The 26,403-nt window shown below is 45.0% G+C and overlaps 1 protein-coding gene across 1 annotated transcript in view; it reads right to left on the bottom strand.

The window, feature by feature from the left end:
- The window catches only part of ATO (splicing factor-like protein), a 71,473-nt gene extending 46,021 nt beyond the window's left edge, over positions 1-25,452 (bottom strand). The window contains exons 1-4 of the mRNA XM_087375865.1: positions 25,219-25,452; positions 25,014-25,127; positions 24,630-24,734; positions 24,387-24,529 (exon numbers count right to left, since the gene is read on the bottom strand). Coding sequence (XP_087231991.1) covers positions 24,387-24,529; positions 24,630-24,734; positions 25,014-25,127; positions 25,219-25,392 — 536 coding nt within the window. The 5' untranslated portion in view covers positions 25,393-25,452. The remainder of the gene's footprint in view (positions 1-24,386; positions 24,530-24,629; positions 24,735-25,013; positions 25,128-25,218) is intronic.
- Between the last annotated feature and the right edge of the window lie 951 nt (positions 25,453-26,403).

Below are 26,403 nucleotides of genomic sequence, written 5' to 3'. Positions count from 1 at the left end.
ATCATTACACATTTGTTCAGGTGCAACGTGATATTAGGGATCCATTGGTTCCGTTAGCATTCACGTGTTCCAGATTGGCAACGAGATTCCTTCACCATATGATCGCTGAGAAAAATTATTCCATGTATGACAAAGAGTTGCTCGGAGTTATCCAAGCAAGCCATTCCTCTCTAGACGGACTTTCACTATAGGACTGGAAGCCTCTCTAGACGGACTTTCACGCTGAAGACAGATCACCAAGCTCTGAAATGGCTTCAAACTATGTCAAGCTCAAAGTGAAGTGATCAGCAATCTAATATTTCAACTTGGGAGTATGATTAAGAATAGCTCCATCGCTGGTGCTCTCAGTAGGACAACCTCCATCGAGACAATTAAGGGGGCCATTGTAGAACCAAATGCTAAACTCTGCTAAATCCCCATACTGTGCCTTCATACTATCAACGTCTTTCACCACTCTCGTTCCCGACCATTATTCCATTCAAGATGGGTGGCTTTTCTACAAGCGCAGAATATGTGCACTTAAAGACAAACAACGGGTGCTTTTCTATGATGTCCACGACTCCCTCACAGGTGGCCATCAAGGCATTAATGATACATTGGAGAAGTTGGAAAGCTAGCCCAAGATGCGGAAGGATGCTTACAACTATTTGCAAAGTTGTTAGATCTACCAAAAAGTCAAGGTTTCCCACAAGAATGCGGCTGGTTTAGTTATGCCATTGCCTATTCTAGAAAGTCCTTTCCATGACATAACCATGGATTTCATGGGGCCATCTCCATCAATAGCTACGCGCCAACATATAGTGCTTAGCTATTATTAATCGCTTTAGTAAGTATTGCATGCATGTACCTTCCAAGCAGACAACCAACGCAAAAGACATAGCACGCTCGTTTATCCGGCATTAGTATCCCATTGGACAGCTGCCGCAAACCATTACATCAGATAGGGATTCGAAGTTCACCTCGCATTTCTGGAGGGCCATGTTTGATAACTCATGCACCAAGCTACAGATGTCCAATGCATTTCATCCACAGACAGACTAATCTACAGCCAGCTAGCATTCAACGTGCTCAAGACATATTGTCATCATACACCACCGAAGTAGGAGCATTATCTTCATTTAATACATGCCATTCTTAATGACACTTATTCATTGATATTAGCCGCACACGATACGAAGAAGCTTTTAGCAAGAAGTTTTCACCACTCCTTACCAAGATGATTTCTCCACCTCTCGAAGCCAATAAGACAACAAAAACCATGGCAGAGATTACAAAATCAGTCAAAGACCATCTAGCCAAAGCACAAGCAACATACACACACCATGCCAATAGGTCTCATTGAGATGTCACATTTAAGGAAGGAGAATCGGTTTATTTACAAATTATCAAGCGAAGCTTGAAGCAGGTGGGCAAGCGATGCCCCAAGCTATCCTCTAGAAGCTTTGAACCCTTTCCTATCATTATGAAGATCAACAACATCCCCATGAAGTTGCGGCTGCCAGATAGTTGGACTATGCACAATGTCTTTCACGTATCGTGGTTGAAGCCATACTTCAGTGATCAACGACGCAGAAATTATAGAACCAAAACAGACTCGTGGAATCATGAGTCAAGACGACGCATTTGAGAGTTCTACACCAAGTTCCGAGATCGAGGGACCCAAGAGGCAGTATGGTTAGATGAAGCTTTTTCCAAGAGTTTCCATAAGTTTTGGTAGAAGCCGAGCAATTATCACCAAGTTTAGGAGGAGGGAATGTCACATGCACCCCTGCACTTGGCTGCATTGTGATACACTGGCATCATCGTGAAGTGCCTAGTAGATCCCTTTATAGGTGATTTTGTCGTATGCCATGACCCCGTTGCAAGCCCTAATCCAAGGACAGTACTAGTACATAGGGAACTTAGTCGGTTAGTGTTTCCTTCTAGGGTTAGCTAGGACTAGGTCATAGCCTAGTACAAGAGCCCCAAAGGGGCCTTAAAAGGTTGGCCTATTGACTAGTAGAGGGCTCGAAAGGCGCCTTTTATATGCAGCCTCAGCCCGTCCCCAAGTCAGCCAGTAGGGCTGGCTACTGCTTGCCCTACCAGCCAGCCGACCTCAGGCAACCAATCGGCCTGCTAATCGGCCTATTTGGCTGGCCAATCGGCTAGTTTGGGAGGCTATATAAGGAGCCCTTGCCCACTTCATTCCACCTTCAGCCCTTGCTCTCACCTTGTGCCAAGCTCCCTTCTACTCCAAATCGGCCGTACAGCAGCAGCACAAACCAGCCATACCAAGATCGCCATCCAAGCAGGGTTCCATGCAGCACTACAGTTCAGAATTGGTTTGAGCATTTGTTTCAACAGCTCTCATCTCTCAGTTCTTCTCTTAGTTTCTCAGCTCCATCTCCTCATCTCGCAGTTCATCTCTCTCATCACGCAATAACCCTGCATGCCCATGCATAGCACTAGCCTCATTAGCCTCGCAGAGTGGTCTAGAACATCAGTGTGGGCAATATTAAGGCCATAGGGCTGTTCCTCAAGTCTACGGGTCACCTCCATGTGTTCATAGTTGTCCTCTTCAGAGTTGCATTCCGTGCACTCTAGAAGAGTCTCTTTTGTATTTCAAGTTCTCCAAGTTTCACTAGGTACAAGAACCATTCAGCTATTGACTCTATATCTCTAACCCTTATATCTCTCTCCCCCCTCTCTATGGTGCATATGCAAAGATGTCTTGCAATAAGGTTTAAAGGTCTCTGGATTACATAACCATTAACCGTTGCATGTTACATGATGAGTGGTATTTTGAGATTATAGCTGCTTCCTCACATATGCAATATCAAGGGATCCAACTCTTTGTGATTCTAGGCCAAGGTCCCAAAACCCAACCATAGTTTTTCATGTCACAACGTAGCTCTCATCACCACAACCATAATCAAGGTGGTAACATACGTCAGGTATCATATGTACAACACAAGTACCGAGACATGCACTATATGGTAAAAATTTTTAATACGTCAAGCATGTCCCCTTTGTAAATTTGTAAAAATTCACTTGAGAATAGAGAGAGGGAGAGATAGAGAGGCATAGAAAGGATTGGGGGTGGGACAATATACTCATGGCTATCGTCACGAGGACGTGAAATTATGGGACTTTTGATTTGTGACTCCCATAATTTGCATGTGATTGCCTTGAGCCTCTAGGGTGCGAGGGTCCCACCATGGGGCGGGACTTGGGGAATTACAATTCCTAGTGGACCCTTGGAAATAGTGAATGTGTGCCCAAGCAATCAATTCCTAGGGCCAAAGTGTGCAACAAGGGGGCCAAAAGAGTGGTGCAAAAACTGCTATTTTTAGCACATGACTACAAAAGGGGCCCAGTGCTCTTATTTTGGGTTCAGTTGGCCAAATCCATTTCAAAGGGAGCCAGATCATCAATTGTGACCTGCCAGAGCCTGCGGCAGGTGACTGCGTCCTGTTCTGGTGTTGTTTTCAGGTATTTGTCCACTGTTTCAAGGATTGCGATTTCTTTTCAGGAGTTTCCAGGCTGTTCAAGCAAGGCAGGGGAAATTGCAATTTCTTTTCTGGGCTGTCCAGGCTGTGCCGGAAAATTGCGATTCATTTTTCAAGCTGTCTAGGAAGATTGCGATTTGATTCTCGTGGCTTCCGGGCTGTGCTAACTGACCTTGGCAACTTTCCAGGTGTGGGTGTTCGCTTCTAGGCTGTTGTTGGGGCTGTGCCAAAGCAGAATCAGCTTATCTCCGTAGGATCTTGGGTTTTCTGACAAGGGTGACCTTTCTTCTGTGGATTCCAGGCACAAGAAGAGTTGTGCCTGCTTTTGCCGTTCCCAGGTTGGTTGCTGGATAGTTATTGTGTTTGGGTTTCTTTCCTCACGAAGAAGGGTTGATTTATGCTGTTGGGCAATGGCCAGGGAGGTTATAGACTGTGGCAACCCACTGGGAAGTGTTTGGTTGTTTGATTGCACCAGAGTTCAGCTATTGAGGGCTTTGTCTTGTTGTTGTTCAGCCGTGTTGGCTGGTTGGGCACTTGGATGTGCGATTGCAAAAGTGGTTCAGACAGTGGATGCTATTTGGGTCTCTGTTGCATGCTTTGGTTGGCTGAGGATACACGATTGCCTAGGGATTGGATGCCATTCACCATTTGAAGTTGAGCATGGAATTGCAGGGTGGGCTGGATGAGAAGTCTGAGGGCGTCGGTTTGCCTGTGGAGCAGCTTCCCAGAGAGAACTTTGTAATCAGCCTCTTGGCTTCAAATGAATGTTAATTAAATACCACAAGGGGCACCAGTGTTTGGGGCCAATAGGTGTCTTTGTTTTTTAGTAGAAGCGCTCTAGCTCCCCTGTGATTTGTGGTGTGTTGCGAATTTGCTTGTCTATTTACTGTATAGGCTGTATTTGCGTGGATCCTACCACCCTTTACATTGTTGAGGCTGGTTTCAGTGGTTCCATTGCCGGGGTCCACCTAACTTCTTCAAGAGGGGATCCTGTGGTTGGCTTGGTGCAAGTCCAAGGAAGAAGACAGCATACTATTCAGTAAATATGTCACACAAGGAGAGATCCGTGAGCCTTACTGAGGAGCAGCAGATGTCTCAGTCTCTTGGAGGGGACCAGGGTGCAAGAGAAGAGACCCAGCATGTTGCAGAGCATCAAGATGATCGGACGGATGCGGAGGATATGGAGCTATTTAAGGCACAGATGCAGAGCTTTGTGAGTGCTTTCATGCCGTTCACACAAGATCCTCGCTTCCAAAAGATGATGAACTCAGATGTGCAGCCGAACAAAAGGAAGCCTGATGATGGGGATAGGGATGTTGAGCTAACAAGCGACCCCATGTCACTTTTCAAGTCAGCCCTCTCAGATCCCTTATGATCAATACCAGTCCAACACAGTTCTGGGACCGTCTCAAGGTCATAATTTTCAGTCCATGGTTTCCAAACAGCAAGGAGTTTTGGCAAAGCCAGTTCAGCCAAGCTATTTTGGTGGTGGGTCAATGTTTCAGGCTATGGTCATCCCTCAAGCCCAATTTTCGGGTATGCCTGCTAGTCAAACAGTTGCGCTTCAGCCTAATTTACAGCCCACGGGACAAAACATGATGTATGCAAATGTTGGAGCAGCCCCAGGGATGCAAATAGGTAAGCCTAACGCAGCAACAGGTAACCTTGCTTTGGGAAATATGCAAAATTCGGGTGCTGGTCTGAATGGTACAGCTTTTCCTAATGCTGGTAGTGTGGGGGATACAGTGAGTGCTGCTGTCCTATTTGCCCAGGCTCCTGTTTATGACAATTTGGCACCTCAAGGGAAGTTGAAGGACTTTAAGGAGGCAGGTGCAGCCGTGAAATTTGAGACATTCAGTGGGGTGCAGGACAAACTCAAGGCCTTGACCTTTTTGTAGCAGTTCGATGCAGCTTATACAGTAGGGAATTTCACCGAGTCATCTAAGATACGCCAGGCTGCTAGTTTTCTAAAGGGGAATGCACTTCAGTGGTGGACCACTATGCTCATGCAAAACACTGCACCAAACACATGGGTAGGTTTCAAGCAAGTGTTTTCAGCCGCGTAGCTTACCACGACTTTTGAAGTTGACATTATGACTGCTTGGCATGAGCTGAATTCCATTAATTGCCACAATTTAGAGGAGTATAACAACAAGTTTTGGGCAGCTTTGTTGCCAGTTAGCTCCTACCGGTTTGTTCCTTTCACTGAGCAGGTTGAGAAATATTGTTGCGGACTGCCTAAGGAGTTGAGAAACTATTGCACGAAGACCCAAGTTTCTAATATGTCTCAGCTTATCGAGAATGCTAGCACGGCTTATGCTTTGATGCAGGGGAAGACTTCAGGGTTCAAAGGTGGACAAAAGCAAGAAGCTAAGAAAGATGACACAAATAAGAAAACAGGCTTCCGATTTTCCAAAATAGAGAAGGCGGCCAATCATCAGAAGGCTGCGTTTGTTGCAAGGAGGCGACAAAATAATAAAAAGGCATCCGAGTATTTGAGTAAAGAGGAGCAGAGAACTCTCTTTGAGGAAAAGAAGTGTCTCAAATGCAAAGAACCAGGTCATATATCTCGGGATTGCCCACAGTGGAAAGAGGAGAAGCCAATCAAGAGAGAATGAATCACTCAAACCTCCACCCAAGATCTCTCAAACTCTTACACACACTCAACTCAGATAGATGATCACAGATGCAACAAACCCTCACTCAGAAATAAATATGGACGAAGAGAGAGAGTATATTCATCCATGGGATGGTGGGCAGAAAAAAAATCGCTCCAAGGGAGCAGTACAAAACACAGCAAAGTGCTGGAGAATATTGATGAACTCTCTCTCTCACAAACTGCTCCAGATCTGAGTGCTGAACACAGCCTTGGAGAGGGGCTTTCAGTCTTGCACTGGATGCTGGAATGAATGGAGGAGTGGGCCTTTTATAGGCACTGCCTAGGCCCCTTGAGTTGACCGACCAGCAGGGTCGGTACCCTGTCTAGTGGCCGACCACATGGACCCTAGAAAACCGACCAGGGTTGGCCCTGGACGGTGGCCCTGGTTGGGCTAACTTGGCCTGCCACAGGCCCCTATATAAGGGTGCCCTGTGCAGCCAGTCTGCGCTGCTGCAGGAGCCTCCATGTGAGGCCTAAAACCCTGTTTTACCTGCTGTTGCAGGCTGCAACCAGCCCGTGTGCTGGTTGCCTATGATGACGGCCTGAGTCTCTCTCCCTCCCCAGCCCTCCTACCTCTCACTACCCCTTGTCCCCTCAAATCGGGGGCTCACAGGTGGGCACAGTGAGTTTCTAACAGGCTGAGGCAAGCAAAGGTAATCAGAAGGGGAAGAAACAGAAGATCGTGGCTGGGTTGATGCCTGATGTGATCAGTGAGCAGCCCCAAGGTGAGAAAACTGAGTTATGCAGAGCTTGAGGTAAGATTCGGGATCAAACAGCCCTTATTTTCTTTGATCCACGGGCAAAGGCCAATTTTATTTCTCCCGAGATGGCAACGAGATTAGGCATTCGAGCTGAGGAGATGGGACCGAGTTGTGAAGCTGGCATGGCTAACCCGGAGTTCACTACTCCTGTCACACCTACTATAGGGAAGTTGCGTGTACACATCCAGTCTTTTGTGGACAGCGAAGATTTTTACATTATGCCACTTGCAGGTTGCGACATTTTGTTGGGTATGCCATGGATGCATCGTTGGGATGCCGTGATTGAAGCCAAGAAGAGAAAAATTACAGTTTTGCATAAGGGGAAGACCCATGTAATTGACACGAAATTAAAAGGGGAGTCTGTCCCAGTTGTAACGGCTTCTGCCATTTATTTCTGCATACATGGTTTTTGCTCGAGAGATACCCCCTGTAAATGAAGAACAAACTGTTTCCCGTTTAGAAAAGCAAAGGGCTGTTTTTCTAACTGAATTTTCAGATTGTTTTTCTAATGAGTTGTCAAGTGAGCTTCCACCCAAAAGGCTAGAGGACCATGGGATTGACATCATACCTGGCAGTAGTCCACCCAATAGACCACCTTACAGAGTTAGTGCAACAAGAGGAGATCATGAGTCAGGTAAATGAACTTTGGGAAAAGGGGCTGATTCAGCCAAGTTCATTGCCTTATTGTTCTCTAGTTCTGTTGGTTCAAAAGAAGGATGGTTCTTGGTGTATGTGTATTGATTACCGTGCCCTAAATAAAATCACCATTAAGAATCGCTTCCCTATACCAAGAATCGATGACATCCTGGATAGGTTGAAGGGGGGAGCTGTTTTCAGCCGCATTGATTTGAAGAGTGGGTACCATCAAGTTCGCATACGTCCAGAGGATGTCCATAAGACGGCGTTCAGTACTTCTTTTGGGTCGTATGAGTTTTTGGTTATGCCTTTCGGACTCACTAATGCTCCTGCCACCTTCAATTGTATGATGGACAGGATCTTTCGAGACCACAGAGCCTTTGTGGGTACTTTCTTTGATGACATGATTGTATTTTCAAAAGATGAGAAGCGAGCATCGGGTGCATCTCGCGATTGTGTTCGCTGAGCTCAGGAAGCAGAGGTTGCTCATAAACCCCAACAAGAGTGAGTTTTTCATGGCTGAGATTCATTTTGTGGGACATATTGTTTCTAAGGATGGGATTCGTATGGATCCAGCTAAAGTTGAAGCAATACGGAGTTGGCCACAACCAAAGAATTTGCACGAGGTTCGTAGTTTCTTGGGTTTGTGTTCCTACTACCATCGTTTTATCCGTCACTTTGTAGAAATTGCAGTCCCTATGCATGCGCTTTCCAAGAAGGAGAGACCTTTCCGATAGGCACAAGCGGAGAACGACTCTTTCGAGGAGTTGAAGCACAAGCTTACAACATATCCGATGCTGATTTTACCAGACTTGAGGAAGTCTTTTCATGTGCATGCGGATGCTTGCAGTAAAAATGGTATTGGAGCTGTTCTCACACAGGATGGGTATCCTATCACTTATGAGAGTTGCATTCTACAGCCAGCTGAGTTGCATTTACAGATTTATGAGAAGGAGATGCTGACTGTCCTTAATGCTTTATCCACTCGGAAGCATTTATTGGGAGCTGATTTTACAGTATAGACGGATCATCAGTCTTTGCGCTACTTCTTGACGCAGTCTAAGCTCTCCAAGAAGCACGACGTGGGCAAACTTCTTGTCCATGTTTCATTTTCAGATTGTTCATGTTAAGGGCAAGAAGAATGTGGTTGCAAATGCCTTGTCCAGGAAGCCACAAGTTTCAGCTGTGACCGTTGCTTATCACAATGAGTTGGAAGAAATGAAGGATTTCTATGTGGAAGATGAGCAATTTGCTGAAATCTATGACCAGCTTATTAATGGACAACAGCACGAGCATTATGTGCTTAAGGATGGGTTTATGATGATGCATGGCAGGTTATGTGTAACTAAGTAGCTAAGGCAAAAGGTCATGAGGGAATGTTATGCTCCACCGTATGCAAGACATCGAGGTATTGATGCTACAGTTAAGGCGGTGGAACATTTCTTTTATTGGCCTACATTGCGTCGTGATGTTGATGAGTATGTCTGCACATGCCTAACTTGTCAGAAGGCGAAGTATGATCGCAAGAAGACTCTTAGACTATTACGTCCTTTGCCCATACCCAATGGACCATGGGAGAGCATAGCCATGGATTTTATTTTTGATTTGCTGAGGATGCCTACAGGTAATGATGGAATATGGACGATCATTGATCGCTTCAGTAAGCAAGCACACTTCATTCTTGTACGGAAGAAGATTGGGGCAGATCATATGACGAAGTTGTTCATGCAGAATATCTTCAAGTATCATGGTAAGTCTCCATTTGAGATAGTGGAAGGCCGACATAAGATTCCACCCATCTTGCAGACAAAAGATAAGATTTTTGAGGCTGATAAGTATGTGGAAAGCTTGGACATAGCTTATCAGAAGGTGAAGCAAGTTTTGCAGAAGTCTTAGGAGAAGATGAAAAAGGCAGCAGGCAAGCACAGGCGTGACGTTGTCATCAAGGAAGGTGATTATGTCTTGCTGCGCTTTCAGAAAGCGAGGGTGAAAAGTACACAGGGTCGTACTCGGCTATTCCCTAAGCTAAGTATGAGGTACTATGGGCCTTTCAAGGTAACCCAGAAGATTAATGATGTAGCATTTCGCTTACAGTTACCTGATCATTGGAAGATTCACAATGCTTTCCATGTGAGTCTCCTTACGCCTTTTCAAGGTGATGTGCCTGAGGATTTGCCTTCGGAGATTCAGCCAGAGGTGGAAGACTTAGATGAGATCCTTGTACCCAAGCACATCCTAGCACATAGGAAAAGAAAGGTAAAAGGTAAAGTTGTCTAACGCTATTTGGTGAAGTTTTGTAACTATTCATCATTGCATGCAAAGTGGATGGAGGAGGACGAGTTGGCAGATACTCCTCAGGTGTTGCAGCTTTATCTTGAGGCTTTCCAGTTGGAGCCCACTTTGCGTGGTACTCATTCAGGTTCAATAGAGCGCCGGGTGTCTGTAGCATTACCTGATGCACAAGGGGGGAGTGAGTGCTTCCATTCTTGTTGTACAGACCCGCTCATGTGTCTTAGAGGACACTTTGTGTTGCATTTTGTTTCACCCGAGGTACTGGTTGCCGACAATATCTTCGCCGTGACGGCCTCTATGATTGGTGTGCTAGCCGCTTCGTTTTGATGCATCTTATGTGCAATGTATTATATATTTGTTATCTAGGCTCTACAGAGACATATTCATTGTTGATTCACCTATTGGCGGCATTGGTACGCTGTCCTTTCAGGTTTGTTTGGTCTGTTGGGTCGCTCCCATTTCAGACTTAGTTGATCTGTTGATGGCCTTGTTGGCTGTCTTTCAGATTTGGTTATTTGGTTATTTTTCTATTTCAGCTTTGGTTATTTCATTTGCTTTTGATTTTTCCATAGCTACTCTTTCTTTTTGTTTTGGTTTGCAAGCAATCGAGGACATTTGCCTTCTTTCAAGGGAGGGGTCTGTCACGAGGACGTGAAATTATGGGACTTTTGATTTGCGACTCCCGTAATTTGCACGTGATTGCCTTGAGCATCTGGGGCGCAAGGGTCCGGCCATGGGACGGGACTTGGGGAGTTAAAATTCCTAGTGGACCCTTGGAAATAGTGAGTGTGCGCCCAGTTACTAAGCAATTAATTCCTAGGGCCAAAGTGTGCAACAGGGGGGCCAAAAGAGTGGTGCAATTAAAATTTGCTATTTTTAGCACAGGACTACAAAAGGGGCCCAGTGCTCTTATTTTGGGTTCAGTTGGCCAAATCCGTTTCAGAAGGAGCCAGATCATCAGTTGTGACCTGCCAGAGCCTGTCAGGAGCTGCTAGAGCAAAAATCGCAGATTCCCAGGAGCTTCAGGAGCCTGCCAGAGGAAAATGTCACCAGTCAGGGCCTGTACCAGCACATCCAGGACCTGCCAGAGGAAAGCGCACCAGATCCAGGGCCTGTAGCAAATTGTGATTTCTGCCAGGGGTGTCTGCTGCAAATTGTGATCCAGTTTCCAGGTCTTCCGGGCTGTGGCAGGTGACTGCATCCTGTTCTGGTGCTGTTTCCAGGTATTTCTGGACTGTTTCAAGGATTGCGATTTCTTTTCAGGAGTTTCCAGGCTGTTCAGGCAGGGCAGGGGAAATTGCGATTTCTTTTCTGGGCTGTCCAGGCTGTGCCGGAAAATTGCGATTCATTTTCCAGGCTGTCCAGGCTGTCCTACCAGGGCTTCTAAGCTCAAGCTGAATTCTAAGATGGAATTAACCATTCTCTGTCCTTGTGCAGCCCCTCACAAGACCTGTTGTAGGTCCAGCCCCTGACTTACTTTCTCAACCTCCCTTTCAAAGTTCTAAAACATACTTCTATGCTTCCTTCAGCATTGTACTTTCTGCAATGTACATTCCAGCAAGTGAAATTTCTGATTGTAAGGAATGGATCTAGCCTATTTCCTTTCCCAAGCTATTCTAAAGGTGATTAGGCTAGCCTGGAGCTGTCATTTGAGATAAATAGGCTGAGAATTAGCTCTAGTTAGTAGCAGCATTGTTAGAGTGGTATCAGAGCACTTTATTGGGAAATCACATCAGTTTACTTTAAAACTTGGAGCACATAATCTTGAGCCATGGGCCTATCTACCTGTAAAAAACTGTCGCGGCCAGGTGTCTAGATTTGCAGATATACACGTGGCAGCCCTAGACTAGGTCTTCTTACATCATTGTGCTCAGTTTGATCAGCAGATCAAAAGTCCTCAAGAAATTTCTGGAAATTTCATGGTATGAGTCAGCATCACTCAAGTTGTATGAGCACTGCCAGTTTTATTGATTCTGCTGCGAATTAGGGTTTTGCTGTACCAAATCTGGATTTTTTGCATATATAATTTTGTCCCAGCTACCCCAAGGCCTGTACGAAGTTTTATTGGGATCTGAGGTCATTTGCCCTAATTTCTACCTCGAAATTGGTTCCAGCAGAAGCTTTTATGAACATCAGCAGTTATAGTTTCCCTAAAATTTGGGGCTTTCATGTTTTTCCTGCATATATGGAACTACCTGAGCTGATTACACTCTTGTACCAAGTTTCACATTGATCGGAGTTCATTTACTCTTAAAATTGCCTCGAAATTTGTTTCAGCAGGTACAATCTAAGGTTTTTTCTGCTTACAGATCATCTGATTTGGGGCTTTTCAGTTTTACTGGGTATTCTACTCTGGCTATCCCTAAATTGCAGCAATCATTGGTGATTGAGCCCCAAAACTCACAATTAGGGCAAACTGTGAATCTGGCACATCAGCGGTAAATCTAGTGCTAGCATTGGCATTAAATTTGGCATTATATTCTGCATACTGTTATTTGACACCCAAAATAGTGTATCTGTACACTACACACTGTCATTGCCCCTTCTCATTACATTTTCAGTGGTTTGGGACATTAAAATGCCTAACAAGAGGACTGGAAGTCAAGGCAGCATGCATCCTGTGGGTGATCCTGATCCTAACACTGATACTGAACCTGGGGGTGATGCCATAAGGTCTGGAGGAATGGCCATTCTTGACATTGGCCACATTGATGGTGATCAGGGTGAAGGAGCTGATTTCAATCATGCTCATGATGATACAAAGGGGATCTTGGAAACCTCTCCTCGTGTGCAAATGTCTCACAGTCAGGAGCAGGTTATAAAAAGCTGTATGGCCCCTATGCTGCAGATATTGACGAATGAAATCAAGATGAACAACCAAAGACTGGACCAGAGATTGCAGAATTTATCTTCAACCATGAATAGAGGGTCAAAAGGAGCCAAATCCAAGAGGGAAAGAGATCTATGGAGGCTACCCTTGAAATAAGTCAAGATTCTGATAAAGAATTTGAGCATGTGACCAAGGCTGAAGGGTTTATGGCATCAGCTAGAAGAGCTTACCATAGGTATGATGGGGTTGCATCCAAAGCAAAGGACCTTCCACAAGGGACAGCTCAGAAAAGTCCAAGCCCTGAAACTGAAGCCTTAGACCAGAGATTTAATGAATACAAGAGTCTCCCTGCTGACCTCAAGTCAGTTCTCACATTCCAGAGACCCTCAGAAACCAAAGGGGGATTACTGCAGGGCAGTGAGGTTAAGGATAAGATTACCCTTTCCAAGTTCAAAGGGGAGACAGGTTCAACCAGTGAATTGGAAGAATGGATCAGTAAATTGGAACTATTTTTTATTATATCCTAGCCGGGATCAGAGTAAAATAATATTGGCTGTGTTTCATCTTGAGGATTATGCCCACTCATGGAGGAGCCATTTGCAACAGGATGGTGTGATAATTGCCACGGATCAGTATATTTGCAGATGGTATGATTTGACTCAGCAAGGATCAGGACAAATTAAAGAGTTTTGGAAACTTGCTCTATTCATCCATAACATTGATGACAGGAGCAGAATGCTCAAACTCCATCCTAGTATTGCATCAAAGGTGGCAGCTCAAAGGCCCAGTTCTCTTAAGGAAGCGATGCAGTTGGCTGAGTTATATGAACCCAAGTACATATATCTAGATGAATCCATGAACATGCCCAAACTCATCCTCTAAAAACACAACATAGTGCAGTTTCAATCTCATGATAGTCACTCATAAGGTTGAAAACCATAAATTCCATCATGCATAGCAGGGACTAACACCCAACATCCTTGAGCAGATAATGAATCCTCTTGGCAGCCCTCATCTATAGTGGACTCGCATCTGCTCAGTTGACACAGAATTTGGGGAGTCTTTGAGCAGCAATGTTGATACACGGATATGATCCCATCCCATTTACTCTTTTCACTGTTTTCCATTTCTGTTACAGTGACTCTTCAGAATTTGAGGACATTTTCTTTTTGGGTGGGGAGGACTTTAACAAAAGTGGTATTTTAGTAGCCTTTTTATTAGCCTTGTAGTTTTGTACTTTGTACTTTAGGCTATAGATTGATGCCACGTGGCAGTGTGGGGTTACCATCCCATAAATAAAGTTGTATTTTGGCCTGCCCTAGTTCCTATAAGAGGCATGGCACCCCCCCATTTGTACCAAGCTTGATTTATACTATTATAAATTATAATGCCAAAATGGAATTCTTCTAAGCTCAAGCTGAATTCTAAGATGGAACATTCTCTGTCCTTGTGCAGCCCCTCACAACACCTGTTGTATGTCCAGGCCCTGACTTACTCTCTCAACCTCTCTTTCTCAGTTCTAACAGGTACTTCTATGCTTGCTTCAGCATTGTAATTTCTGCACTGTACATTCCAGCAAGTGTATTTCTGATTCTAAGGAATGGATCTAGCCTATTTCCTTTCCCAAGCTATTCTAAAGGTGATTAGGCTAGCCTGAGCTGTCATTTAAGTTAAATAGGCTGAGAAATAGCTCTCGTTAGTAGCAGCCTTGTTACCATTAATATGTCATCAAAAAGTACGAGAACGGCTTTGTAGGGAAAAAGTTGTAGGATCTGCTTCACAAGGGCTTGGAAAGTTGCAGGAGCACGGTAAGGGCACAGGCCATTACCTTGAGTCCTGAAAGCAGTTTTGGGCTCATCTTCCTCCTCCATCCGCTTACCTAAAGTCAGGCTTCCCACATTAGTAGGTGGTGTTGCAATGACGGGGACAACAGTGGTGCTGGTTGTCCTTTGGCTTGCTTTGCCACTTCCGACTAGCTGTAAAGAATAGATGCCACAAACACTTTTGAGATATGAGAGCTAACTTAGGGGAAGTGAAACCCATTACTATCTTAGCTAGTCTTCTTGCAGACATGAGAGCTACCTTAGGACAAGTGAAGCCATCCAATGTAATAGGCTTACCATAAAGAATGAACTTCTTTAGCATCTTGTTCAGGTCCAAGGGAACCTGTCATGTGCACGGAGTGGTATCTGACGTGTATTAGTTACACAGAACTAGCTCAGGTTAGCCTGGGGAGGCTTAGAGCTAGGCAGGCTTGATTCTCGGGTTGAGTGGCAAGGGTACGAACTATTTATAGGTCTTCGCTATTTTTGGCGCCGGGGCCCGAGTCTATAAAAGAGGCCCAAGGGGTTCAGTTCTCAGTGTGCAATTGGGAGCAAGTCTCGTTCCCAGGTGCTAGGTCTGATCCTGGACTGTGTCGCGGACGCGCGCCTGCATCTTAGCGTAGCCCAAGGCCCAGTGGCAGATCCAGGGCTTCACAGCGCCACCTGGTGGTATGGGACACCAGGCTGGTTTGGATCTGATTGGAAGTTCGTACATCTTCTGATTCGGGATCACATCCCGTAGATGTCACGGTTGGGTGGTGAGCAGCCTGCTCAGTTCTGATGTTGTGTGTGGTTATTTTGCAGATCAGGGGTTTCAGGAGTGCTGGGATGTGTCAGTTGGTATCAGAGCCAACTCCTGAGGTAGGAACTTCTGATGCGAGAAATTTGACGGATTTCTCTTCCAGGTATGCCCTAAAATTCGGATTTCCTGCTGCGTTTTTTGCTGTCTACCTGGGGTAGAAGGGGTGAAGAAATATCTGGAAAAGGCAGGAAGAAGGAGAGGCTTGATTTCGAAATTGCTGAAGGGTCTAAGTGAGAGAGGGAGTGAAGTTTTAGCTAGGAGAGTGTGGAGAGAATTGGAAGAGTGGCGAAACAGGGGCTGTTAGGTAGGAGATGGAATCGGGTTGCTGGTCAGGGCTGCACAGAGGTAGGTGTCGCTGGTAGGTGAGGCTGAGGAGTGCGCCATCAGTTGGTGCAGGATTCGGCCCAGGCAGGGGTGGGTGCGGCCAGTTGCTGCTAGGGGTGGCTGAGGTGCGAAAAAAGCACCACCTTCCAAGTTTGGAAGGTGGGGCAGGAAAAAGCATCGACCCTCCAAGACTGGAGGGTGTGCATGCTAAATTTAGCCTCAAGCCTCCAATTTTGGGAGGCAGGCTTTCCTAGAAAGCATAGCCTCCAGAATAGCTGTGCTACCTTCTATAAAGCCTGGCGAGATCTCAAGTCCAGCCATAGTCTCAAGCTAGACAGCGCAAGAGAGGCCTGCCCCTACCAGAGTTCCGCCATCTAGATACGGCTGCAATAGCAGCAGCTCTGCGTCCTGCCTCTGCCTGAGATTCGCCTCCAAGAAACGGCTGCAACAGCAGCAGATATTCCGTACTGTACGGCCTGCAGCGGACCAGCAGAAGGAAACCATCACCTACGCAAGCTGATCGTCAGTTTACGACATCTCTTTTCCAGCCAGCTTCTTTGATTTCGCCACATCTTCGAGGGACGGTTTCTTTCCTCTACTCTTCTCCTTCCAGCTTCGATTCTCCCAGTTATTTCTCTCAGTTTGCAATCAAATCAGATTTCAGCCATGTCTGATGCTCCAAATCCCGAGTTCGCTATGGGAGAGCAGGACTTAGATTACACTCCAGTGGGAGAGGATGATCAGGGTCTCTATGACGACCTGATCACTAAGAAAGCCTTCAGTGAGTTCACGACTGCTCTGGATGGTAAATTTGAGCAGGTCAACGCTAATCAAACGGGGTTGACACAGCAACTCCAAGGGATACAAGCCACTTTGACTCTTCTGGCTAGCACGGTTCAGGCACTCACGCATGTGGATGCCATGGCTTCCGTGCTAGGCCCGAATATCACTCCGGATCCCTTTCCAGGTGACCAGAAATCAAGAACAAAGGAGGTGGTTGACACTTGGTTGCACAAGTGGCAAGTACACTTCCAATTTCACCCCTATCCAGACGAGAAAAAGATTCGGCTAACAGCAGGGTTTATGTCAGGTAAAGCCTTGCTTTGGTGGAAAGAACTTCAGCCTAAGCCTAATACTTGGACAGAATTTGAGGGTATCTTCAGGAAGGAGTTCCTGAAGAAGGAAGATGACTATGATATCGTCGGCAAGCTCAAGGCCCTCGATATGTCAAAATTAAATTTAACTTTTGAAGTTTATCTTCAAAGATTTAGGGATCTGCAAACCAGGGCCACTAAAATGGATCCTGTAACCTTGTTAGGTTTTTTCGTGGATGGTTTGCCAGACTCCTATAAGTTACAGATTAAGAATAACAAGTGCACAACATTGCAGGAGGCCATGACATATGCGCGCATATATGATGATACCATGGCCGGTACCAAGGCAACCACAGTTACCGAGACCAGCGGAAAGAACAAACGCAAGTTCTTTCAGCATGCGACTGGTATTGGGGAGACGAAGTCTACAGACAACGCCTCCAGGAAAAGCTTAACTCCTGCGAAGAATGGTAAGGCCCGTTTCCTTCGCACTCTCAGGCTCAAGAAAGAGGGCCGGTGTTTTTATTGCGAGGAGCGGGGCCACACGAAGAATGAGTGTCCTAAGCGGAAGAACCAGAAAATGGTGCTAGGACCCAAGCTCCAGGCAGGTCCACGAACCGCAGCCAAGGGAGCCAACCAAGTTACGATGACAGGTATTTCAGTAAATGTCATTACCTGCCCCCTTTCTTGTAATTGTACCTTTAATACTTCGTTGTTTGGTTCCCATGATCTTTTTCGAGTTTATGGAGAAGTTAGGGACCAACAGGTTCACATTCTTTTTGATCCGGGCAGCTCTCACAATTTTGTTAATTACAAATTTGTGCAGAAGATGGGGTTGTCCACAGTACCTAGCGACCACACCTACGAGGTGCAGCTTCCAGCTGGGAAGCAGTTTTGGGATCGCAAGGTTGAAGCGCTTCCCATCCGGATTCAAGCCTACACGGGAGCTCTCACATGTTATGTTATGCATTTAGAGCATGTAGACTTGCTGATCGGGATAGAGTGGTTTAAAACCCACAATATCCAGATTGGATGGACGGAGCATACACTTTCTTTTGTAGACAAAGGCACCCAATTTTGTATTCAGTGTGATAAGATTATCCCTTCTCAGGGGCCTATTGTATCTGCGATGCAGCTTCGAAATATATTGAATACTTCTCATTATGATGTCTATCAGTGTGTTTTGATTCCACTTTCTTCATTTATTGTTTCGGTGATTAACAAAAATGAATTAAGTGTGTTTGAACACCGAGAATTGAGAACGTTGTTAGATAATTTTAAGGACGTATTCCCAGCTCAACTGCCGGAAGGTTTACCTCCAAAAAGGGCAGTAGATCATCGCATAGACTTGGTCCCAGGGGCTCAACCTATCAGTGTACCACCGTATAGGATGAGCCAGGTAGAGGAGGATGAGTTAGCTATCCAGCTTCAGGATTACCTGAATATGGGCTATATCCGCCCGAGTAAATCTCCTTGGGGTGCACCTGTCCTCTTAAGAAAGAAGAAGGATTCTTCCTGGAGGATGTGTATAGATTATAAACGACTAAATAAAGTTACAATTAAGAATCGCTATCCTTTACCTCGTTCTGATGATTTGATAGACCGTTTGGCCGGAGCGAAGTATTTCACTAAGATTGATTTACGTACGGGTTATCATCAAATCCGTATCTATGCTAAACACATAGATAGGACCGCATTCCGGACTAGGTATGGTCATTACGAGTTCCTCGTATTACCTTTTGGTTTGACCAATGCTCCTGCTACTTTTCAGCAGATGATGAACGATTTGTTCAGAGATTATCTGGGCAAATTTGTTGTCGTGTTCTTAGATGATATCTTGGTATATAGTAAAACGCTTGAGGATCATATAGGACACCTCCGGGTTGTCTTACTTGTTCTAAGACAGCATAAGCTTTATGCCAAGATGAGTAAATGTGACTTCTTTATGAAGGAGATCATTTACTTAGGACACAAGATTTCTTCTGAAGGTATTAGCATTGATCTGGATCGTATCCAGAAGGTTTTAGAATGGCCTATCCCTCAGACTGTGAAACAACTTCGTTCTTTCCTAGGATTTACGGTATTTCTTCGGAAGTCAGTTCGTGATTATTCACAAATCACGGTACCCTTGACCAACATATTGAAAGGTCGTGGACGCAGGTCTACTCAGCCGATCCCTTGGAATGATGCAATGAACAAGGCTTTTAACACCTTGAAGTTATCTATCAAGGAAGCACCCGTTCTTGCATTACCCGATCCTACCCGGCCTTATGTTTTAGAGGCCAATGCGAGTGATTATGCGATTGGGGCAGCTTTATTCCAAGAGGGCAGACCTGTAGCTTTTGAGAGTAAGAAGCTAGACGACACTCAGTATCGTTGGCCCACACTTGAGAAGGAACTTTATGCAGTAGTGTATGCTCTCAAGGTTTGGAGACACTACTTGTATGGTTCAAAGTTCCTTGTATTGACTGATCACCAGTCAATTAAGTATGTGTGTGATGGATCAGACTTGAGAGGAAGGAAAGCCAGATGGGCAGAGCTAATGCAGGATTTTGATTTCGAAATACATTATCGTAAGGGTTCGTTGAATAGTGTGGCGGATGCCTTAAGTCGAGTTAAGTTTGTAAATGCTTTGTCATTTACGGAAATATCCTCAGACCTATTTCAATCCTTGAGAGGGCTATACGCAACTGATAGTCATTTCAGTTCTTATTGGCAGAGAGTCCAGGATGGGAATTCCATGGTTGACCAGGACTCAGGGATTGTGCCACCTAGGATACAAGCGGCGGGAGGTCAGTGGATGATTAGGAACGGCTTGCTGTTCCGGAATGAAAAGATTTGTGTGCCTGATGTTCTGGACCTAACATCCAAGATTCTCTGGGAGTGTCATGATGCTCCTAGTGCGGGACATCCAGATATACATAGGACTCTGTCTCTTGTGAAGCATATCTTTTATTGGCCTAAGATGCGTGCATTTGTAGAGAACTATGTGGTAGGTTGCCGAGTTTGTCAGGTTACTAAGGCTAAACGCCTTAGGAGCGCGGGCTTATTACAGCCATTACAGATTCCAGGTAATAAATGGGAAAGTATTTCCATGGATTTTATTACTGGTTTACCTCGAACGCGCAAGGGTCATGACTCTATTTGGGTCATAGTCGACCGTTTGACAAAAATGGCTAGATTCTTACCTACAAGAACAACTATTTCAGCTGTTCAGTTGGCTCACGAGTTTGTGGACCACTTGTTCAAGCTCTGTGGTTTGCCATCTGACATAGTCAGTGATAGGGACTCAAAGTTTACAAGTAACTTCTGGACACTTGTATTTGAGAAGTTGGAAACTACTCTAAGTATGAGTTCCTCAGATCATGCACAATCTGATGGCAGTACAAAAAAGGTCAACCAGTTGGTTGAAGACATGCTTCGGGCATATGTATCTAAGAGACAGTCTTCATGGGAAGATTATCTACCCATGATTGAATTTGCTTACGACAGTGCAAAGCATTCTAGTACAGGTTATAGTCCTTTTATGCTTATGTACGGGTTTCAACCTAAGTCACCAGTTATGGTAGGATTAAAAGGGATTCAAAATGATGCTGCTAAGAACTTCTTGCAAGACATGCAGGAAATGTTGCAGTTTGCCAAGGAGTCTATTAGAAGTGCCCAAGATCGGGACAGATTTTATGCTAATAGACATCGTTCACCTAGAGAGTTCTCTGAAGGAACGATGGTATATTTGAGAATTCCTAAGGAATCCAAGAGCCTAAGTACTGGTTTGGTTCCGAAAATTATCCCCCAGATACTGTGGCCCATTCAAGGTCATTACAAGAATTGGACCAGTTGCATATCGACTAGAATTGCCTCCTGATGTTAAAGTACATCCAGTCTTTCATGTCAGTAGACTGAAAGAAGTTTTGGGTGCAGATGATCAAATTGTTTCTCCTCATGAGATTATAGAAGTTACAGATTTAACTTTTATTCCTCACGAACCTGAATCTATTCTTGAATTCCGTGAAAGACAGATTCGAAATCGTACTATCACGGAATACAAGATTAAGTGGAAGGATCGTGTTGAGGAGGATGCAACATGGGAGACATTACAAAACCTCCAAAGAACATTTCCCGATTTCTAAGCGAACTCAGGAGTGAGTTCTTAGAGGAGGGGGAGTATGTCATGTGCACGGAGTGGTATCTGACGTGTATTAGTTACACAGAACTAGCTCAGGTTAGCCTGGGGAGGCTTAGAGCTAGGCAGGCTTGATTCTCGGGTTGAGTGGCAAGGGTACGAACTATTTATAGGTCTTCGCTATTTTTGGCGCCGGGGCCCGAGTCTATAAAAGAGGCCCAGGGGGTTCAGTTCTCAGTGTGCAGTTGGGAGCAAGTCTCGTTCCCAGGTGCTAGGTCTGATCCTGGACTGTGTCGCGGACGCGCGCCTGCATCTTAGCGTAGCCCAAGGCCCAGTGGCAGATCCAGGGCTTCACAGCGCCACCTGGTGGTATGGGACACCAGGCTGGTTTGGATCTGATTGGGAGTTCGTGCCGGTAGCTCAGCTCGTGGCTCGGGGGGACATCTTCTGATTCGGGATCACATCCCGTAGATGTCACGGTTGGGTGGTGAGCAGCCTGCTCAGTTCTGATGTTGTGTGTGGTTATTTTGCAGATCAGGGGTTTCAGGAGTGCTGGGATGTGTCAGAACCCCCCCCCCCCCAATTTCATCCACTCACATTCCAAAACCACATCAATAGGGCCCTAAAAAGAACACCCACAAATGAGTAATCTTCGGATAGTTGGATACTAGTGGCTGGGCAACATTGCTGGCTAAGGGAATGCTATCCATTAGCCACTTCCACTTTAATACCCTGATCCATAATAGTGGTATGCAACCTCACAGCTTGGATAGACTTTGAGTTCATGAAATTATGAGTGCTTCCACTGTCAACTAATATGTGGACAGGTCTGTTTTGGATGAATATGTTTAAACTGAGAGTCTGAGCTCCTTTACAGCCCATAATGGCATCTAGAGATATGCTGACTAGTTCAGCCTGTGCATCAGAATAAATGTCATCATTTTCTTCACAAGAATGTGCATCAGAAATCTCTCTCAAGCTCTTATGGAGGAGAGGAAAAAGAAGAACCAATGTTAGGAGCACATGCAAGGCTAAATCTGGTGCTAACGTCAGCATGATTATAGAGGTTGATGAGGACTCAGCCTTTGATGAAGCTGCAATAGAAATGGAATTTCATGACTGTGTAAATGACAGCAAATACAAGTGATAAAGAGTCAAGTATCACTTTTTTTACCAAAAGATGCTTGCTATCCTGCCTGTACTTAATCCTCAATTGCTAAGTTTTACGGATCCATGGGATTCAAGGGAGTACCTCTCAGATCCTAAAGCCGCTGCTATTTTCCAGGCTTTGCAAAACCCTGACTGCCAAGGCTACCCCAACTCCACTTTACACAATCGTTTATGGTGGTATAATGGCAAAATATTTCTAATTGAAAGTTCCACCTATAAGCTGCTAATTTTGCAGGAGTTCCATTCATCTCCTATGGCTGCCATATTGGGCTATTGAAGACTTGTGAAAAAGTCAAGCAAGGCTACTGGAAGGGACTTTGGAGGGATGTCTACACATATGTGCAGAACTGTAAGCCATGTCAACAAAACAAGGAACTGAAGCTAAGCCCTGCTGGTCTTCTCCAACCATTGTCTCCCTGAAGGGAAGTGGGCAAACAGGGATTTCATTCAAATCCGCCAGTAACTCCTAGAGGATGGAACAGCATATTTGTGGTGGTTGACAGGCTGACTAAGGTTGCCCATTTAATTCCCACAAAGACTCAATACACAGCTTCTATGGTTGCTCAACCATTCATGGAAAACATATTCAAGCTGCATGGCTTACCTCAAGAGATTGTGAGTGACCGTGATGCCAAGATTATAGGTGGTTGGAAGAGTATCTAAGGCAATTTTGTTTTGATACCCAATCTACATGGAACAGGTGCTTCATTAAGTTGAATTTTGCTACAATACCACTAAGCATACTTCTATTGGCATAAGTCATTTTGAGGCCATATCGTTGCAATGCCCAAGTGCAAAAACAACATGATGAGAGCTCAAGCCAGGATGAAGAAGTAAGCTGATCAACATAGAAGGGATCTACATTTTGAGGATGTATTTCTAAGGCTCCACAAATCAAGGTGTGCATCTCTGAAGGGGAATACTAATGCCAAGCTTGCCGATAGGTATTATGGACCATACAGGGTGATGAGGAAAGTTGGTGAAGTGGCCTATCAGTTGGAGCTTCCTCCTACTACAAGAATTCATAATATTTCACTACTCAAGAAATACTTAGGCCTTATGGAGCCCTCTCCCTTGCCCTGTCTCTCCGTCCCTCTCCCCTGCTCAGCCCACCTATCCTTCCCCTCTCCCTCCCCATCTCTACCTCCGCATCAATCAGCAGACCAGCATGCTACAGTTCAGCAACCCCAGCGCTCTCCCAAGCTGAAAGGCAGCTGAGGTTGAGCGAATAGCAAGCTGAAGCTGAAAGACAGATGGGCTGGCACAGACGGGAGACGAATGTGGGCAGGGGAGCAGCATATGGGCAGGCTGAGCGAGCACGGAGGGGAGGCGAATAGCACGAAGCAAGCATCAAGAGTTTCATCAACATTATAAAGGGAGACTCCAGAGTATGTTCTGGAAATTTCCACGGTTACCTAGGATGGACATAAGTGGGAGAGGCTCTTGGATAGAACGAGGCGGCAAGAGTGTGCAAACAACCACCAAAGCAGCAATATTTAAAGCGGCAACAGGATCTATAGGTACGTTTTGTAGTTACAAGTATGAATTTAAAGGGAGAGGGCACATCTGAACAAAACCATCCACCTCTGCTTATACCCCCCCCTTTACAGATTTGTACCGTACAGCATTTTGCCAAACAAGAAATTAGTACGGTGTACATACCAGAACCTCTATGATCATAATGCAATAGTCGGCTCTAGAAACACATTTATCTAGGTTGGCCACCTACAAAAGGCCACTAAAAACAGGCCCCAATATGTATATCAAGTGGTTGTAGAATGGGATTCTGCACAAACACACTTTCTAGGAATTTAAGAGTCGCTAATTGATGTTCAATGACAGATGTCAATTGAATTTGTAAGTACTAAGCTTCAAGTTCTCAAGCTTTAAAGCCTAAGTTTGGCACCTGGTCATATGCATCTCAATGAATCGTGGAACATGCCACAACACTAGAGAAACTATCTATTAGGACATGCCGCTGCTATTATCATGCTCAACAATCCATGGATACGTGTATAGATATCTGCACATCCACACACACTTCCTGTTTCTGCCGGAGCTTATAATACGTTTGATTCCTATTATTATGTTTGATGCTTATGACTTATTGTTCTGAATTAGATTTTCATGTCTTTTCAAAATGCCTAAAACTCAAACAAAAAATATTTAAACTAGCTGTGTTGACATTCTCATTGAAGTTTTAAAAATTCCAAGCTTCTTTACAACATCTAAAAGTACATGAGATCCAAAGCCACACGAGGTCTATGTAGTCTGCTTTGCGAAATGCAAAAATACATGAATTATGCATGCAGCATATTAAGAAAAAGAGTTCACAAAGGAAGACAATTAACAAAACAATAGTTCCAAGGAGAGGATGTACTTGCCTTGTCAATTTATTCTGGCGGGGTATATTGTGTGTCTGTGGAAATTCCTCTAGGTAAACGGAGTACTCTATTGGCTCCCCAATCTTACAGTTCTGATACTGATTGTAGAGCTCGTGCAGATCCAGAAACCTTCCATAAGCTTCCTGCAACCAGCCAAACATAGACACGCACATCTAGATCAGCCTCTCTACTAAGGCAACGCCAAAAAAGGCAGCTACTGGCAATTGGAAAACTGGAAGAGACCTCGCCACTGAAGTCCACCCATGGCTCCTCCTTCAGCAATTCCTCAGGGTCCTCTCCTGCATCGATTACCTTGGCATTAGGGTGACGTCTATGATATTCACGAATCTGCATTCTCAAGATGAAACTATTTGGCATTAGTCAAACCCTTTATCTGTATGCAACTCACAAGTAAAAAGTAGGCTTGAACTGCGAAAAATTGAAGCTGAGAAGTTTCAAGAGACATTCTACGGGCCACGCATAGGGAGTGCTCATAAAAATACTACGAGCCACCTATAGAGCGTGCTCAAAAAGACGCATTGAGCAGCTGACTGAAAATTGCAGAGGAGAACGCGCTTACAAACCTTTTCACGTGCGTACAAACCTTTTCACAGAAAGAAAATTTACCTCTTTAAGCCGATCGTAGAAAGCACTGAAGAAATTTTGCCCACTGGCACCTTGTCCCCCAAGCGCAGCGATCTCATCTCGACGGGAATTATCTTTGTCTTCATAGACATCAATCTGCAGGCAGCGGCGACCAAAATTTTATTACCGAATGACCAAAAGACGAAGTTATGATCAAACTCAACCACTAAGAATGTAGGAGGCTTACAAGCCGAGAGGAGGCGGTCATAATGGAGTCGACCATGTTCCGGACTCTATGATTCTGGTGCAACTGTTCCTTATGTGATTTGGCCTCCCGCTGTAATTCTTTGACAATAAGCCTTTCAAGGCGCTCCACCTCCTCGTGGTCGGCTCGAGTTTGCTCAAGCAGGGTGCCCGACATTGTTAACGCTCCAAATGCCTCTACGTCTGTGTTGGATGATGTACAGCAGGATATATTTTGGATTGCAGTTCAAAACCACTCAGGAAGCTTTGCTGCAGCTTGTCCTGTTACGATGATACTAAATTACGACTTCATAAACACTAAGGAAGCTTTTCTTGCGAATAATTTCACTACAATTGCGAGTGCAGGTGAGATTAACTTACCGAGTGGAGAATCTATCGCCAATGTTCCATCTTCGATTCTTCGATGGAGAAGAACTTGCCCTAATCGCGAACCAAGAAGCTCCAGCCACAACCCTAAAACTATTTGTGTATGTGCTCTTTTACATAGAGTTGTGTATGATGATTTTTGCATGGAAGAATCTACTAAAGTTGTTGCGTGGTCTTGTTGGCCCTCCTAAGGGTCTCTTTAACTCTCTTATTTGCATGCCAGAGTCTAGTCCTAGCCTGGTGGTCAAAACAGACCGCCCTGGACCCGGCTCACGTCTCGGATTGTGTGCCCATCAATTGGACCGCCTTGGCAGGTGCGTGTTGAGTGTTGTGAGCGGGACTAGAAGTGGGGTGGCAGGAGGGTTTTTTTCCTTCTTTTTAAAAAGGGTACTCACCCACCCATGGAGGAGGTGATTGGAGGATGGTCGTCAGGTGTGGTGGTTCACACCACCCGACAGTCATTATGAGGCTGCTAATTTATGTCGCCAACGTGTGATTAGTGTAGCATTGAAGGAGATGGAATGGGCCAATCATTGAAGCAGATGGAATAAGCCGAACACAAATCTTTGTATCAATGTCCAAGCCCGTCCCTTCTTTTGGGCCAGCTAGGACGACAGCCCTTCACAACACCTTTTAGAGGATGCCGACAAGTGGTGTGAACCCAGCTTAAGGGTCTATGATTTTGCATGGAAGAGTGTTATTAAAGTTCTATTGTAAGCAATGCTAAGGTCTTTGGACAGTCCCTTAGAAGTAGGTTAGTATATAATTGGTGTTGGGCATTAAGGTTGCCTTTCTTTACTAC

The sequence above is a fragment of the Dipteris shenzhenensis genome, chromosome 6 (genome assembly GCF_047967505.1).
Source record: "Dipteris shenzhenensis isolate YYH24624 ecotype China chromosome 6, Dip_SZ_1.0, whole genome shotgun sequence".
Classification (NCBI taxonomy): domain Eukaryota; kingdom Viridiplantae; phylum Streptophyta; class Polypodiopsida; order Gleicheniales; family Dipteridaceae; genus Dipteris; species Dipteris shenzhenensis.
This window is presented reverse-complemented; position numbering and strand designations above follow the sequence as displayed.